The 17,466-nt window shown below is 39.2% G+C and overlaps 1 protein-coding gene across 1 annotated transcript in view; it reads left to right on the top strand.

Moving 5' to 3' along the window:
* XPR1 (xenotropic and polytropic retrovirus receptor 1) overlaps window positions 1-17,466 on the top strand; it is a 112,708-nt gene that overhangs the window by 73,122 nt on the left and 22,120 nt on the right. Inside the window, exons 3-8 of the mRNA XM_063428310.1 lie at window positions 10,035-10,136; window positions 10,349-10,572; window positions 12,237-12,386; window positions 14,966-15,049; window positions 15,801-15,882; window positions 16,451-16,638. Coding sequence (XP_063284380.1) covers window positions 10,035-10,136; window positions 10,349-10,572; window positions 12,237-12,386; window positions 14,966-15,049; window positions 15,801-15,882; window positions 16,451-16,638 — 830 coding nt within the window. The remainder of the gene's footprint in view (window positions 1-10,034; window positions 10,137-10,348; window positions 10,573-12,236; window positions 12,387-14,965; window positions 15,050-15,800; window positions 15,883-16,450; window positions 16,639-17,466) is intronic.

The following is a 17,466-nucleotide window of genomic DNA, read 5'->3' as shown; positions in this document are numbered from 1 at the left end:
GAATCCTAATTTAACTCACCTGAAAAGGATTGTCAATTACCAGTGCTATTAAGTACTCCCCTGCCAAAGGAGGAGAGAGATTGTGTTTGGTTTCTGTGAGTGGAAACAGAGAGCTGAAAACCCTGAAACAGTAAGGTTGTTTATGTTGGGAAATGGACAAGCCATCCAACCCAGTTAGCTAATTATTTTGTTTAGTTAGTGCTCAGAAGAGCAAGGATTTTGTTTTATATATTTTGTTACCTTTATACTTTACTGTGCATTTATTTTGGAACCACAATATAAAGAGCAAGTCCTTTTACCTCATCCAGCGTGTGAAGTGTCTCTAAAGCCTGAAAATACTGTGTGTAACACCCCAATCTTAGGACAAGGTACCAAGGGAAAGGAGTACTTTTGTCACAATTTATATATAATATGCACGCGCGTTGAGATCAGAATATAAGCAATGAGTAATTAAGCACAGTATTGTTAAACTTGCAGTCCTATGTTGTCACAAGTGATATCAAGAATAAGTACTACTGGTATATGAATTAAACTGTCCTGTTCGTTTGTTGCTACTGTAGGTCGCTGTCAACATTGGTGAAAAAAATAAACTCCATTGCTCAAGTAAATAAAAAATGGAAAATATCACTATTTACTTGTCATTGCTTTTTATGTTAACCTTGTATGGTGAATCTAGACCGTAAAAGTGTAAGACACTTATTGGGGACACTCCAATTCCCAATTTAGTAGATATACGCGAGTGAAAACACGCATGCATTTCATTTTGCATTTTTTCATGGAGTTATATCTAAAAATGACTTGCAAAAGCTGCAGTTCTCTTGCCTTTCTAACCAGACAAGATTTTCTGTGGCTCTCCAATCACACACTTTCCAATGCAGCTCAATGAGAAGTATTTGAAAGGCAGGTGCTCTGGCCAGTTAAACACTTCTTGAGTTTAGCTCCACTGAGCTAAACTACCAGGAATCAACTGGACCGGTTGTCTGACAGCCAGGGGGGTTGTCGCAAGGTTAAAATTGCCAATTTGTGCTAAAACCTGAACATTTTGGTAAAATGGAAAACAAAAACAAAAAAATTCTCTCTTCACACGTAAACCAGATTTAAAAGGACACTTAAGAGTTGAATGTGACCCCTATTTTGGAACCTCTTATGAAAGTATCACAGAAAATAGGGGAAAACCGCTTAGAAGTACTAAATCTGCTGTGCAGTGTTGGTGTAAGGCATTAATAAATGGGGGTCACCTCAATGCTCTTGAGTGTCTCTTTAAGTACTCTTGTGTGCTCAGGTGTTCTCATCCGCCCCAGAAAAAAATGTGAAAGTAAAACACAGATGCAAACTGTATATGTCAAACTATAGCAAGAGAGCATCATGATCACCAAAAACAAAAAAAAACTACCTAAAATAAATGAAATGACTGTCTCTGACCGTTAATATTACTGTGTGTGTGTAACACATTTTGTATGTAGTGATACCGGTTACAATTTGACTGAAATAAATGTATTCTGTTAATGTTATGCAGTACATTACATGTTTACTTTTGTACAGGGGTTATTGTGGTTTATTTTATATATCGTACTTTGAATATGTTGGTGTATTCAATGGGACTTCTTGCACATCTTCCAAAAGATCTATCAAAACCATTCTCTTAAAATGATCAGGTGTTTTTTTTTTTTGTTTTTTTTTTTTTTCTTCAGACTTCACTAACACATATTTGTTAAAAACCGTGGATAAGTAAACACTATATTGAAATCCTGGAAAGTCGCATCCAAGGCTGTATTTATTACACCACAGTATAATGCAAGATCTGTGGGCAGATATTTCATTGAATTTAGTGTGCCGCCTCATTCCTGGTAAGCTTTTATATACAGTTAGATCCACAGAATTGGGTGAACTGATTTCAAGACAGATTGCTATCATTTTTTCATGGTGAGATTTATGGAAATGAAGGAGCAATGGCAGAGAGTGCAAAGATGGATAATGAATTTCCAGTCAGGTGGCAGGACTGCTTTTGTTTGTCCTTTTTTCTTTTTATTGCATATATGCCAAGAGTCTCTCTAACGGTATCGAAGGCTGACTTGAATGTCACTGAAGCAACTGCGACCATAATAGAGAAAACAGCTGTGTAAACGACAGATCTCAATATAATAAAATGCCCATGGCCTCAATACAAAGATAATTGGCTTGATTTTAATAAGCTTCTCCCACTTTTGTCAGGATTTTTTTTTTATTTTTTATTATTATTAATTCTGATCCTTGGATGATGATGGTACATAAAGACATTGTTCATGTTAAAAAAAAAATTGTTTTTTTTTTATCCTCTGAACCTTACTACATGCAAATGAAACCTGCGTTAATTTGAAATTCAAATCTATTTCTGAGACATCAGATTATGCTTTCAAACCAGTACCCTGCCAGTGTTAGACCTCCCATTCTTACTGTTACAAAGCCACAAATGGAGCCCCCAGCGCGACTCCAATGTGAAATCTAATAGAGGTCAGGTAGAGTGAAGAAAGAGCTGTTAAATAGCACATCGGCATTGCGGCAACCAATTATGGGATGGTCTTTTCATGAACATACTTGTTATTCTAGAATATTGGTGCGAACAGCCAGGCAAAAAATAAGAAAAAGCTGTTAAAGCTGGCATAATGCGTGCAGGACTGGTAGCAGGTACAGGAGTGTATACCCAGCTTGTCCATTCACTGCTTGAAGGACTGGTACGCACCTTCATTTACTTGGTTGCCTGCGTATTTGTCTATGCGGGACAATGCATAGTTGGAGGAAATTGGACTGAGCAAAATCAATTGACCCACTTGTGGTCCTTATTGTACTCAAGCTTCCACATTGTAGTGTGTTTTTTTTGCAAAGAGGTGGCATTGCAATGGTGTATGCAATGGATATTTGTGATATGATGTAGTCTGTGTATCCAATTACAAGCTCGCATTGGCGGTGATCAGAATGGCATAATGTGCCATGACAACCTATTCACACATTGTAAAGAATTAATTTGATGCAGTGGGAGAAAAAAAACAATAATCACAAACTCATCATATTGTGATAAAAACAAAAGACCATTTAAAACTAATGAAGGGAAAAGCTGCAAACAGCACTACATGATTTCAATATTTTTTTGTATATTGCAATTTTACAATAGGAAAAAACTGCCTCGGGCCTTTCACACATAGTCTTACTTGAATGGTGACTGCACATAGAATCATTTACATGAATGGAAGGGGGAGTATTGATGGGTAAGAAGGTCAGTTGAATTATGGGTATGTCTGAGGAGGGGAAATCGATACTGATCTGGCAGGACAGGCCAGCAGTTATAAAACCTAAAATAAAAAAATAGTTTGTGGAATTGTGCCACAATGTATTTTAACAAACTGCTACTGTAATGGTTTAGTGCAAGTGCTTTTTAGGAATATGTTCTGTTCCTTTTATGCACCTCTGGCACCCACCTACAAGACTTCTCTTGGGCTGCACCATTCTTGTGTAATTCCCTTGTCCGGTCCCTGCTCCTATAGACTCTCACCCAGTCTCCATTCCTTCAAAAATCATTGAAAACTCAATTCTTCAGGAAGGCATATTAATTCAGCTGATTTTCCTCTCCACACCTTCGTAAGCCACATTGCTTCCTCTCCTGCTACTGTGTCATCCCAAATATTAAATTATAAACTCTAGCAACCTGTTTTCCCATAACTATAGTTACATAGCTGAAAGGAGACTTGTGCCTATCACATTAAGCCTTTCTCACGTTTGTTTCTGCTGTTGATCCAAGCGAAGGCAAAAAAACTGAATCTGAAGCTTTTGTGACCAACTAGGAAAAAATTGCTAGTTCACCCCAGAATAGCAGTCCAATATCTAATAAAAAAAAATATCTCTGTATATTATGTTTTTGCAAGCATTTATCCAATTGCTATTTTAACATCTGTAGAGACTCTGATAAAACCACCTCTTACTGGCAGAGAATTCCACATCCTTACTGAAAAAAACTAAACAAAACAAAAACACTTATTTTTCATTAGGAAAAAAGTTACCTGCGCTCTTTTCCAAATCCCTATGTATATTTATATTTAAACTCGATTTGTTTAAATATACATAGGGATTTGGGAAGGGCGCAGGTAATTTTTTTCCCTCTGGTTTTTATTGTATGTAGTGGGGCTGATGTGTACTATGGTTGTTGCTGCAGCCCAGGAGTGTTGGGAGTTTGAGCGCAGAACTTGTTTTTTTTGTATTTGTATTCATGTTTGTATCACACAGCTATGTTACAATGCTGCTGTCCATCCCATGTGTTCCCTATAAAGGGTTAGAGTATGCAGTGGTGTATATAAAAATACCCCTCTCTGTCTCATTAGAGATATTTTTGCCAGAAGCTCAAGGAAGCAAGGTGAAGGGCTAGTGTAGGACCCACCTGGGAGGTTTGCCTTGATGTGCCAGGTGGGCAGTCCCACTAATGGCCATTGGAGTAACTAAACAACCGCTATTTGTGTAAATATGCATAGGGATTTGGGAAAAAACGCATGCAAATTTTTTTCTTTTTCTTTTTCCTTTGGTTTTTACTTTAGGTATTGGCGCTGATGTGTACCATGGATGTTGCTGCCACCCAAGAGTAGTGGGAGTTTGAGCGCAGGACTTTTTTTTTTTTTTTTTTAATTTATTTTTCCTTAGACTAAATCTCCTCCTTTCTTCCAGTCTAACTGTTTGACCTCATGCCCTATGTATAGTCCAGTTTCTGAATAATTTCCAGATCATGGTTTGTATTGGCCCCGAATATGTTTGTATAGTGCTATCATCTCCTCTGACGTGCTGCTTTTCTAAACTAAAGCGATTTCAATTTGTTAACCTTTCTTCATAACTAAAATGTTCAATTCCTTTTTTTAATCAATGTTGTAGCCCGCCTCTGCACTTTTTCTAACGCCATAATATCCTTCTTTAGAACATGTGCCAAAAATTGCACACCGTTTTCAAGGTGAGGTCATTCATAAAGAGGCAAAATTATATTTTCATCCCAAGAATTAATATATGAAACACATCTTACCCTTCTTGTGCCACTTTGCCCTACTCCCTCGTTGGTGCAGGGCCCTCCGCAGCATCCAAGTTGTCTGTAAGTTCACCTATTGTACAGCGCTGCAGAATTTGTTTATTGCTTTCATAAATAATAATAATAACCACATTGGTCTGTGAGATGGGTTGCACTCGGCTTGGAACTTTCTACCTTTTATACCTATAAGACAACAGCAGAAGCTGATTATTCATTGGCTTGCTTTGTTTATCCCAGGAAACCCCTTTCTTAGATGTTTACTAAAGTGAAAAATGCATAATTACCATATGCTGTTAATTAAGCTGATTCTGGTAGTGCGGTGAAGAACATGGACATTCTCGTAATCGCCACGTCCCCAAGCTGTCTTTATATAATCGTACGTTTGCATTATGTGGAGAACTGCAGTGAGCTATGCTTGTGGCACAATTCCTCTTTGATGTTGGAGAGATCTTAGTTTGTTAACGCAGCTAGATCTGGCAACCAGCAATCACATGTATGCCGTTGTTGAACCCTCATTGTCTCCAGTAGGGAATCAGTGCAGGGTAATTGCATGAACATACGTAATTTAAGTAAAGTGAGATATTATGGAATATAAGTGCCTTTCGATACATTTCAATGGCATGTCTTGTCTGCGTCTTCACCAGACTTTTTTTGTACAAACCGTTTTAGCTGCAGGTTTATATACTCTGACATATCTGCAGTAATAGACCCAACCCCTGATGTAATGGGCATTCCAGGGGACAATTCCTATTCATGTAACGGACATTCTGGTTAATTTTCTATAAATCTAAATAAGAGCGGCAATAAAATAAATTTGGTCCTGCGTAATGGATTCAGAAATGTATTCATTCTTAACCCGGCTTTTCTGATTTGTAAGAATAGCAATAGAAACATACAGCTTACTGTTACAAATGAAAGGTAATGTATTGGTGCAAATGAGCCCGTGTAGAATCCGGTGTATGCTTTTGCCATTAAACTTCTGTTTTCACAATTTTGTACAGCAGGACTCTGTGTTTGGGATGCTGTTAATAGGTGCTTGTGGAGGCATATTGCAGGTCTCTTGATCAACACATTTTTTTTTTTTTGCCTCTCATAATAAATGATTTATTTTTCAATAATCTAGATATATCTTTTCATGATATATAGACTTACTATGCTTGTTGTTGCCATGGAGTGTATGTATATTCAAGGCCAGTAGTCTTTCCTAGAGAGGAGGGGTACAACAGAATCTTTGTGCTTATTCTATAATGAGTGTCCTTGGGCTGTTGCTTAGAAATGCAGTCTGTTTGTCCTCTTCAGCAAATGATCATGGCACATATAGATAATGGTTAGTGAGCACTTGCCATGATTTAGAAACAATAGCTGAAAAAATGAATTTAGTTTGAGATTTCTAAACACACTCTGCTGGTATAACAGCAGCTTGTGCACTTTCCATGGAATCTGTATACTCTACTCTAAACTTCCTGTCTTTTGGACAGTTGCAAGTGGGGGGAAAAAAACAACTCCTTCCTCCTGGAGGAAATGGTTAAATTGCTTAGCAATGACCATCGGGACATCAGCTTCCTGAAATAATGTGAGCAGAAACACATTGCATGTGTGAGTCTCGCCTGCCTAATGTGTAACCCTGCAGCTGTATATTCTGCTTACAATGTGAGAGGGCTTTGTGGCAAGCAGCTGAGAAAATCTGCTTGGTACATGAGCATTGAAGTGTCCCTTTAGGCTGAACTGAATAAACATTCAAGGAAATAAAACCACAGTGTCTGTATGTAGCGCTCATGTCACAGACTAAAAGTGAAGGTTGTACAAACTTCTGATTGGCTACTTGGAATTTCTGCTTAACTAATCTGCTATGGGTGCTCTGTGTTCTTATTTGGTACAATGACATTTAGATGCAAAGACTTCCTATTTAATTGTACAGCTAGCAATGAATTGGCTTTAGCAAAACCAGAAACTATAATCTGGCTCCATTCTCTTATGTTTGTTGGGTAAAATTAATTCACTTTTATTTCACTGTATAAAAATTGCATTGAACCAAATGGGTCCCTGGTATAATAAAGGGATCTTATTTCTACATTTGATGGTAGCTCTGCCAGATTGAAGCCGAATAGTCCTGGACAACAGCACAAATTCCCCACTATAATAATAATTTTTTTTTTTTATTCTTTATTTTTGGTCGTGCATAAGGTTAACAGGTGGAGTTGCACAGCCACAATAGCTGGTGCGCTCAAGTTCGCATACACGCTTAATCACATAAAGTAGTTATATAAACAGGATAACTTACGCTTATAGAGACAAGTAAAAGTAGTATTTTGATTCACAGATATGTGTCACTTAGTAGTCAGATTAAGATTAAGATTAACAGTCAGGCTAGGACATTGCATTACAGAGCATAGCTATACGCTCTCATCTTAGTGTTGGATTAGACAGTGTTATGCGTTTAGTACAGTATGTCTGGTCAGAGCTGCGATTTTAAGTGTGCCGCGCTAGGCGGAAGAAAAATGAACATAAAGAGCCGTCCCCTAAGGTTAGCGGCAATAAGTTGAGTAATGCATATTGAGACGTATAGAGTGTAAACTTCACCAGTGAAACTAACTGGGTGCTTAACAACTGAAGGTACTCCTGCGAGGTGGTCCAAGGGGACACATTAGGACTATGTTAACTGTGCAGCTTAAATGCTTCGCTGAGTATGGAAATGGGCCAGCTGGGGTAGACTATATTCAGGCTGTCCGGAGCAAACATAAATCCCCCTAGTTATGTGGTAGGGAACACTTAAGCTCATGGTTAATGTGTGATTGGGGGTTGATGGCCCGCCAGGCTTAAGGTAGTAGGGTAAAGTTGTGGTGCTTTCTGTTTTGCATATGGCAGGGTCCCAGGTGATATCCTAAGAAGCTACCCTCGTCTGCTAGGTGGGATTTCCCTGTACCTTTCTGGGTAACAATGTTATATGGGAATTCTTGCTTAGGGGTGCTTGCTAAGGAGGCGAATATTTGTATGTTAGCCATCGCTTAATATACCACACATGGAGCTCAGTATAGAGTCATTTTAAAGAAACAAAGGCTACATAATATAAAAAAGGAAAAAGGGAGAAACAAAGAAACAGGGAAAGAGGGAGAAAAAATAAAATAAACGGAGAAAAATAAGTTATGTGCCTTATAAGTATGACGTATTAGTAGATTAATTATTAAACAAACAGTGGCTATGTTCGTGTTACTGCAGATGAACAACCCCAAACTTGCCAAACAGAGCAACAAGGTCCCCTGGTGTTCTCCAGGCAAGAGTCCTGTATCATGTACTGGCGTATTTAATGAGAGATAAAAGGGAGAAGAGGAAAGTAGAGTCCCAAAGGTCTTGATAGTTGATCTCATCAACTGATGCCTTGCGGGGTATTGGTAGCGCCCTGGCGCAGTACTCCCTTTCTCGGCAGTTCGGTGTAGGCAGGTCATGGTGTTGCGGAGCTTGGAGGGTGCGCCCTTCGGCTCCATCTATGAGTTAACTGAGGCGTAGGTAACCGGTGTGGTGCTCCGTGGTCTGAATGGGGCACTTTTTGCTGGATCCCAGGGTGGGGGTGGGGGCACAGGGTCCCGCTTGGGGGAGTGAATCCTGTGGCAATCCCAGGGTTCGGAGAAGGGACGCTGCATCTTGCATGCTGTAGATTTGGTGTGTCGTTTCACCTTGCTGTATCAGGAGCGTGTGCGAGGACCGCCAGCGATACGGTATGTTGTTGCGCTGGAGCGTGGAGGTGAGAGGCCGAAGTGACCTGCGCCATGCTAGAGTTCCACTGGACAGGTCGGCGTAGAAGGTTAGTTTAGCATTTTCAAATTGTATGGGGGCTTTACCCCGGACGGCTGTGAGGACCGTCGATTTGTCAGTCCCGTTTTTGAAGGTGAGTACGGTGTCCCTTGTGGCCATGTCTGGGGCCCCAGCGGGTTTCGGAATCCGGAAGAGATCTGTGGGTGTTATGGCTTTAGCTTGGTCTGTGGGCAGTATGCTGGTTAGCAGGTGCTTGATCATGTGCGGTAGGTCAGTCTCCGGCAACCCCTCTGGGAGTCCCCTGACCTTGATATTGAGTCTCCGTCTTGCGTCTTCCTGGGTTGCGAAGCGCCGTTCATACAGCATATTTTGGTTGCGCAGGTCCTGCACGTCGCTTCGCAGTGAGGCAATAGTGCTCTGCTGTTCTTGGGAGGAGGCCTCTAGTACTGCAATGCGACCTGTCAGGCCCTGCAGCTCTCCCCTTAGTGCGGTGACGTCCGCGAGGATGTTTTTTTGTAGGTCAGCTAGCAGGGTCTTTAACACCCCAGTGGTTACCAGGTCGGCGTCTGGGTCCTTCCTTGGTTTGCTGGGTTTTGCCCTTGGCTTTGGGTCTGGGGTTAGGAGGCATTCATCTTCAGCTCCCTCTGAGTAGTCATCTAAGAATTCTGAGCAGCCTCCGTGGAGTGCCGCCATATTGGATCCGCTCGGGCCGCATGCTTGCTGCCACATTTCCCCTATTGTCCTGGGGCTGGTTTATCCGGCATCTGTTTCTTGTGTTTGCGTCCCATTAGGGCTTAAGGGGTTCCTGCTTTCGGTTAGTGGTTGTTGGGGGTAGTATCTGTCGATTTTAAGTTTATTTTCTTCCGTTTTTGCTCGGAGCTCCTTAGACTTGCGTCTGCTTGCCTCCGCTGTTGGGCTCCGCCGGGGCATCTATAATCTTTAATGCAGGGTCTGCTCTTCAGTATTTTGTTTGCATAGATATATGTATGTACTCTTATTACTTTAGTCTGAGAGAGAGAGAAAATATATCTGAACAGCTAGCCGATAGGCAGCTGAATTGTGGTGGAAGTATAACTGGGATACCTGAATTTGCCTTTTATGTATAGCTGTACGGGTTTGACATGGCAAACTATGTGTTAAAATAGCCAAACTTGGAGCACCTTTCGGCTGCTTTTAGTGAATAGACTCTGTGTTTAAATGTGTGCCCATGCTACGCTGTCTGTAACAACAATATGTTTTTGTCTTGCAGTAACTGATGAGGATACAGTAAAGCGATATTTTGCCAAGTTTGAAGAAAAATTCTTCCAAACCTGTGAGAAGGAGCTTGCCAAAATAAACACTTTTTATTCAGGTAAATGGAATACAAGAAGCACAGAGAACACTATGTAAGTGATGTGTGGTCTTGATTGTGGAAATTTGCTGAGAAAATGCAGTGCAATTTCTGTGGCACTGATTGTTGAAGATTGCTAGGAGAATGTCATGTGAGTAATGACTCTCTGATATGGATTGTTGAAAATTGTCACTGATTTTTGTATTTTTTTTTTTTTTTTACTGTGGTTACAGAAAAATTGGCAGAAGCTCAGCGACGCTCAGCCACCTTACAAAATGAGCTGCAGTCCTCGCTGGATGCACAAAGGGAGAACAGCAGAGCACCAGCCCTCCGGCAGCGCAGAAAGGCAGTGTTCACTCTGTCACATGAAGAGAGAGTCCAACATAGGAACATCAGGGACCTAAAATTGGCATTCAGCGAGTTTTATCTAAGCCTTATTCTGCTGCAGAACTACCAGGTGTGCAGTCTTTCAATACACCTGCCAAACTAACAGGGTTATTTACCAAAGGGCAAATTCAAAGTGAATAACAAATATAAGGTCAAATCGCCGAACTTGAACAATTCTGTAAGCCAGCAATTCTCTTATTTTGGCTATTCTGCCCTTAAGGTTGAAATTCAACTTGACTTAATCAATTTACTGATTAATGGAAGTGATTGAATGTGGTTCACAGTAGCTCATCTCTGCCTCCCTTTTCATGAACTAACCAGGGTAGCCTTAAAAGAAGTTTCAATTAAATAGAATAATGACCGTAGCAAACAAAAAGTATTAAGTGCAATCATTCAAACTCTCCCCTGAATTTTTAACCCCTTAAGGACCAAACTTCTGGAATAAAAGGGGATCATGACATGTCACACATGTCATGTGTCCTTAAGGGGTTAATAAAGAAAATGTTTGTGATTAAACAAGATTTTGCAAGACTGGAATAAATAACGTCTCTAAAAACATGGATTTTCTCTCTAAAAATATAATCGAATTTTCAGAAACCAAACCTCAGAGGAGGAAAGGATAAGGCTGGAAACTATGGTTGACGTGGGATGGTATTCTATCTGTATGCAACTTTGGGCTGCACACCTTAACACTTTTTCCATGAACAATGTGGGGGGAGGACTTGACCATGATAAGAGCTTTTCTAATGTGTACTAAAGTGTTACTGGAAAAGGGGGCGAGACAGTGCAGCACACAAGCACTTTTTAGGATTTTATCTTTTGTCCTTGAGAAGTGGAACTGAAGGTCCCAGTTTACAGCTGCCTTCCCATCTCTTCCAAAACCTTTTAGTAAATCTATGTTTATGCAGCAGTTTAGCTGTTCGTCTAAAAAAAATAGTTATCTGATCATAACAAGACAAAATACTAAATAAAGGGTGAATCACTCACTAACAAGCTTTGCATAAGGAAAGGGAGAGAAAAAAACAATGTGAAAAAGTTACCACTTCTAGATAATGTTACGTGGACTCATTGCAACATTCCCTATACAGTATTATATATAATATTATAGCATTTAACTGTACCATATCATCCCTTTCACAACACCAGTTACATTTCAACTTCTCTATGAAGCACATTCTTGCCCATGAGCACCAGCAATTGAGAATATTTGGTTTGGTACCCCAGGATTATGTCAACCATATAGATGATCTATTTCATGGTTTAATATATACTGACGTGTTTATTGTTTCTGCATTTAGTTATTACAGCAAAGATATGTATATAATACAGGCCAAGTACCACGTCAACCTTTTCTTTAATAGAGCATTTAGCAGAGGCTGCATACAGTTATTCTTATTTGAGCACTCGCTATACACATACTAGTATTTACTGAGGTTTGATGTCATAGCAAAGTATCAATAAAGTCAGTTAACATCTTCTGATAAAACTAGCTAGTGAGCTCTAACATTTTAATAGCTGATCATGATTATTCAAACACATTCTTACTTGCAAACCTATAGTTAATGATGTGTTTATCTCCTACAAGTTGGGTCCTCAGAGTCCATATGACTTCACATGCATATCATAGCTGTGTACTGCAAACCATATGCTATAATCTCAAACCATTATTCTGTACAGATTACCAAGTTTATTGGTTACAATAATGGATTTTTTTCTTACCCCTGTTTTCTTCAGAATCTTAACTTTACCGGCTTCCGCAAGATCCTAAAGAAACATGATAAGATCCTGGAGACAGGTCGTGGGGCAGACTGGCGTGTGGCTCATGTGGAAGTGGCGCCATTCTACACATGCAAGAAAATCAATCAGTTGATTTCGGAGACTGAGGTATTCTAGAAAGCGCAACTACCTGTTAATTGTCAGAGACATGAAATACATGCACCTATGTATTCACAACTCTCAGATTCTTAGCAAGGCTGCAAAATGATGCATAATGTGTATCTCCTTTTAGTTATGCATCCAACACATTATTATTATTCACGTCCATTTTAAAAAGATGGCGTAAAAACTAACAATACAATAAATAAAGTTCAATATTGTTTGCAGCAACCCACTTCAGATCTTGGTAATAAGATTCAAACAGTGAAAAAACAAAAGTGCTGGTGCGCAAGATTTAAAAGAACACCCTTAGTGATGCTATGTAGCAAAAGTGCTCTCTGGGTGTTTATATACAAAATAGTGAGATAATATTAACTCACAATATAACACGTGTATATACTTGCAATTCTGTAAGTATACATTGGTGGTATCTGCAAAAAGTAACACAGAAAGCACTCCTAGTGCAAAAAAGTTACAAAATAAAACAAATATGTATAAAACCTTTGTAGGTATTGAACTCACAAGTTGAGTGGTAATAGACCCACTCCCCACTCAGGGACCTGTCCCTAGAGTATGTGCGATCCAACAGATGCTCTGGTGACCCGGGTTACAGGTAAAAATAGCTCCTTTATTTCAAGCCTTAAAAAAACATAAAGCAGCAAAATAAGTCCACCGTCTGCTCACCAGCCCTCTGTTAGTGAAGGACCGTTGGGATGTAGCCGCCGTCCTTCTCCTTTTGATCGTGGCTGGTCTCGCTGGTGTACAAGCTTCAAACACTTCTGTGGTCCCGTGACGCGTTTCGCCCCTCCTTCTGGGGCTTTCTTAAATGAGCAGTTTCTCCTCCCACCACTGATTGTCTTTTATTTGCAGGGCTCTTTGCCGTGATCCAATCGGCATATAGCAATCTCCACCTCGCACAGAGAAAGTTTCTAGAATACCAGTCCAAATAAAGTCCTTAATTCATCAGTTCAAAAAATGTAATGTTATAAGCATAAAGTATTCGAACTAACTCATAAAGTGGACAAAATAGGAATCTGATCAGAAATTAAAACGAACCTCACACTACTTACATAAACTATTTACATTAAAAAAATCACGTATCCGAGATATACATAATGTCTGCATGTTAACCAAGGAACTGATGTTCGTTTCCCCATTACTATACCAGACTTAAAAAAAAAAAGCAGAGTTTTGTCTAACTCAAAACTTAAAACAAGTCACTTATTAAAATACAAATATGACACCCAGAGAGCACTTTTGCTACATAGTGTCACTAAGGGTGTTCTTTTAAATCTTGCACACATCACTTTTGTTGTTTCACATTACTATTATTCACATTAAGTGTTTTACATTTCATGTGTTAGCAGAATTTGCATGCATTACTTACTGCACAGTCTATAGCTGCAGATTTCTGAAGCTTTCACTTTTTTCTCCCTGTACCTTGCCATTGTCAGAGAAGATCTTTATTTTTGTTACATTTTTTGCATAATAAAGTGAGTATTTTTTTTTTTTTTTTTTTTTTTTTGTAATTTGTTTTGTAAATATTGTGACCAGTGGAGGCGGACCCATACAGCTTCTGTCCGGGGATTCTGCTGAGTGACATAGCGACTTAGCATATAAAGATTTTGTGATCGTTCTGGGGAACTAACACAAATCGTGGATGTCATTAAAGACAGGCTTGCGTATTGTCCCATCTTCAAGAGTTCTCGTCAGAGGGTTGACATCTTAAAAGTCTATAGGTTTATGGTGTTGAACAGGTTATTGTGTGTTATTGGATCAGTGACCAAGTACGCTGTGTTAGAGAAATACTCCAAACACCAAAAAAAATATTAAACTCACCTGTTGTCCAGCACAGGGACAGTCTCATTGCTGCTGCATGTCACTTGTTGAAGTAATGAATTCTGATGACTTTTGTCCAGATGCTTTTTATAGAGAAGCATTTAGAATACCTGGTGTATGCAGTGCACTGCAAGCCTAGTGCACCTCACAGGAAGTATCGAATCCAGTTCTTCTCAAAGAGAAGCATTAGCTGCATTTGTTAGTGTTGTGTGGTGCATGATAACTATAACGCAGAATGTGAAGACCATTGAAGTGAAGACCATTGAAAATTAACGTCTTAAGGAGGAAATGCCTTTAGAGTCTGTAAACATTTCTGTGTATCAGAAATGCCTGTGTTTACTTTACTAGACAAAAGGTACAGCATCTACGCACCAAAATATAAAAATTAAGAGAGACTAGTTTTGGTGTGTAGAGTCTCCCTTTAAATATTGGCTAACTGCAATCTTCACTCAGGTTACAGAGCTGGAGAAACCACCCAACATACTTGTATCACTATGAGGAAGAGAGGACAATTAAATGGAACAATTACAATTTAAAAACTAGGAACATTTGAAAGAGAGAAAAAAAAACATGTAGACCTAATACATTTTAATTAAAATATTTTTTATGCACTGTCCAATGCAAGCAATATTTACCTCATCATGGCAAGATTAGGATATGTTACTGTGAAAGTTCCAACATCTTATGTCATGAAGGGGTTGCTGAATACAGATTGTGCATCTGTCATATTCTTTCTTTTTCATAACCAGGCTGTAGTGACCAATGAGTTGGAAGATGGGGACAGACAGAAAGCCATGAAACGCTTGCGTGTGCCACCTTTAGGAGCTGCCCAGGTAAGCTGTTTTATGTGAATTAATGAGTTTATTGAATTAGGTATATATTACAATCCGTAGTTCCCTTTATTTCAAACTCAGATGCTCTAGTGAAACCAGCAGCTTCCCAAGTATTAAGATAATGGTTTGTCTCAATTTCTTTGGGTTTAAATCCATGATGAAATGTTCCAAGTATGTTGATCTTTTGTTACTTGCTATTGCCATGGTTCTGATTAGGTGATGGTTTAGCATGTGTTCCTACAGGCTGCTTTCTAAATCATAGATGTTAGAGAGTTGCTGTGAATAGAACTTAAATTACATTATATATACACAACATGCCTCACTTTTTAACTTACCTGATATGTGCCAGTATATTGCAATATCAGTACTGTGACACGGATAAGAAGTAACAGAATGCTACAGTATCTCGTAGTATCTTTTATTCTACTAACACAATTTTGCGAGCATTCCATTATTGTTTTCCTTTATCAAGTCAAAATTCTGTTTGCGCTACAGAAATGATATTATGCAATACAGCCATGTGCAGTAGTGCGTTGTTGCGCGCACACACACACTCCTATATTTATATATCACATAGATGACCTCATCCTTATTTCATGTAATTCTGCATCTCTGTTTATTATAACAATTTAGTGACTCCTCCACTAGCCATGCTGTCTATATTTCCTTTTTGCTGTGCCGATTTAACATGTTATTAAGACCTTTAATATGCACATCTAATAATGCTAAAACACTGTTTTTGTTTACGCAGCCTGCACCAGCATGGACTACATTCAGAGTGGGACTCTTTTGTGGGATATTTATTGTTCTGAATATGGCTGTTGTTATTGCAGGTGAGTTTTAACTTTGGGTTACAGACATCCCTTTTAAACTGACATTTATTTGCACAATATATTGTTAGAGTATTTATGAGTTGGACATGAACTATGGCATGTTATACCCACACCTGCACTCTCAGCACATTATTGTGTAGGAACATGTCTAAAGTTGGACAAATCACTGTTTGACCCTGCTGAAGTGTACGTTCTGCATTATCAGTGTAGCTACAGAGGGCATAGGCTGTGACTGTCCCGGTTTCTGACATACTGCTCCAAAACCGTTTGAACCTCAAGTTGGAATATTATTTGTAGGATTTTTATTTTTGAAGACTGTTCTTCAACAGGAATATGACTGCCATTCCCTATTTCCCAATATATATGTTACATTAGAACAATGCTATTGACAATGCATCCAAACATAAGAAAGAGGGTCCAGCACTCCAATTTATTGGGTAACGACAAAGACTATTATATGGGTCGAAATGTTGCACTTGTATGTGTGCTGTTACCTAATATTTGGAGTGCTTATTACTGGGAAAAAAAATACTGTTCTTTTATCCTAATGGACTTCCTTCTTTTTAAGGTGCCATCAAGCTTCCAGGTACGGATGTGTGGCCCTTAGTGAGGATTTACAGGGGTGGCTTTCTGCTGGTGGAGTTTCTCTTTCTCTTGGGAATCAATACATATGGCTGGAGGCAAGCTGGTGTCAATCACGTCCTCATCTTTGAGCTCAATCCGCGAAACAACCTCTCCCATCAGCATCTCTTTGAGGTAAGACCTCCTTCCCCTTCCATCCTTGTACTTTAAATGGGTGAGAGACAGCGCATCACTCTGTTTTGTCTTGTGCACAGAAATATCTCACTTTATCATTAAATAGAATTTTTTGGTAATCAGAGGTAACCAAAAAGGAGATTACCAAAATAAATGAAAGGCCAATGTGTGCATATTTAAAGGAACACTATAGTCACCTAAATTACTTTAGCTAAATAAAGCAGTTTTAGTGTATAGATCATTCCCCTGCAATTTCACTGCTCAATTCACTGTCATTTAGGAGTTAAATCACGTTGTTTCTGTTTATGCAGCCCTAGCCACACCTCCCCTGGCTATGATTGAAAGTGAAACCAGTTTTTTTTTTTTTTTTTTTAAATGCAGACTCTGTCAAACAGATGTAATTTACCTTAATTGTATCTCAATCTCTAAATTGAACTTCAATCGCATACAGGAGGCTCTTGCAGGGTCTAGCAAGCCATTTACATAGCAGGGGATAAAAAATCTTAATTAAGCAGAACTTGCAATAAAGAAAGCCTAAATAGAGCTCTCTTTACAGGAAGTGTTTATGGAAGGTTGAGCAAGTCACATGCAGGGAGGTGTGACTAGGGTTCATAAACAAAGGGATTTAACTCCTAAATGGCAGAGGATTGAGCAGTGAGGCTGCAGGGGCATGTTCTATACACCAAAACTGCTTCATTAAGCTAAAGTTGTTCAGGTGACTATAGTGTCCCTTTAAGGATATATAAAGGTATTAGATTCTATGATAAAGTGTGCTCCTGTCTTAATAAACATCTGTACATCTATCTTGCCTAGACAACTCAAAGCATT

Source organism: Pelobates fuscus, chromosome 7 (genome assembly GCF_036172605.1).
Source record: "Pelobates fuscus isolate aPelFus1 chromosome 7, aPelFus1.pri, whole genome shotgun sequence".
In the NCBI taxonomy this organism is placed as follows: Eukaryota; Metazoa; Chordata; class Amphibia; order Anura; family Pelobatidae; genus Pelobates; species Pelobates fuscus.
This window is presented reverse-complemented; position numbering and strand designations above follow the sequence as displayed.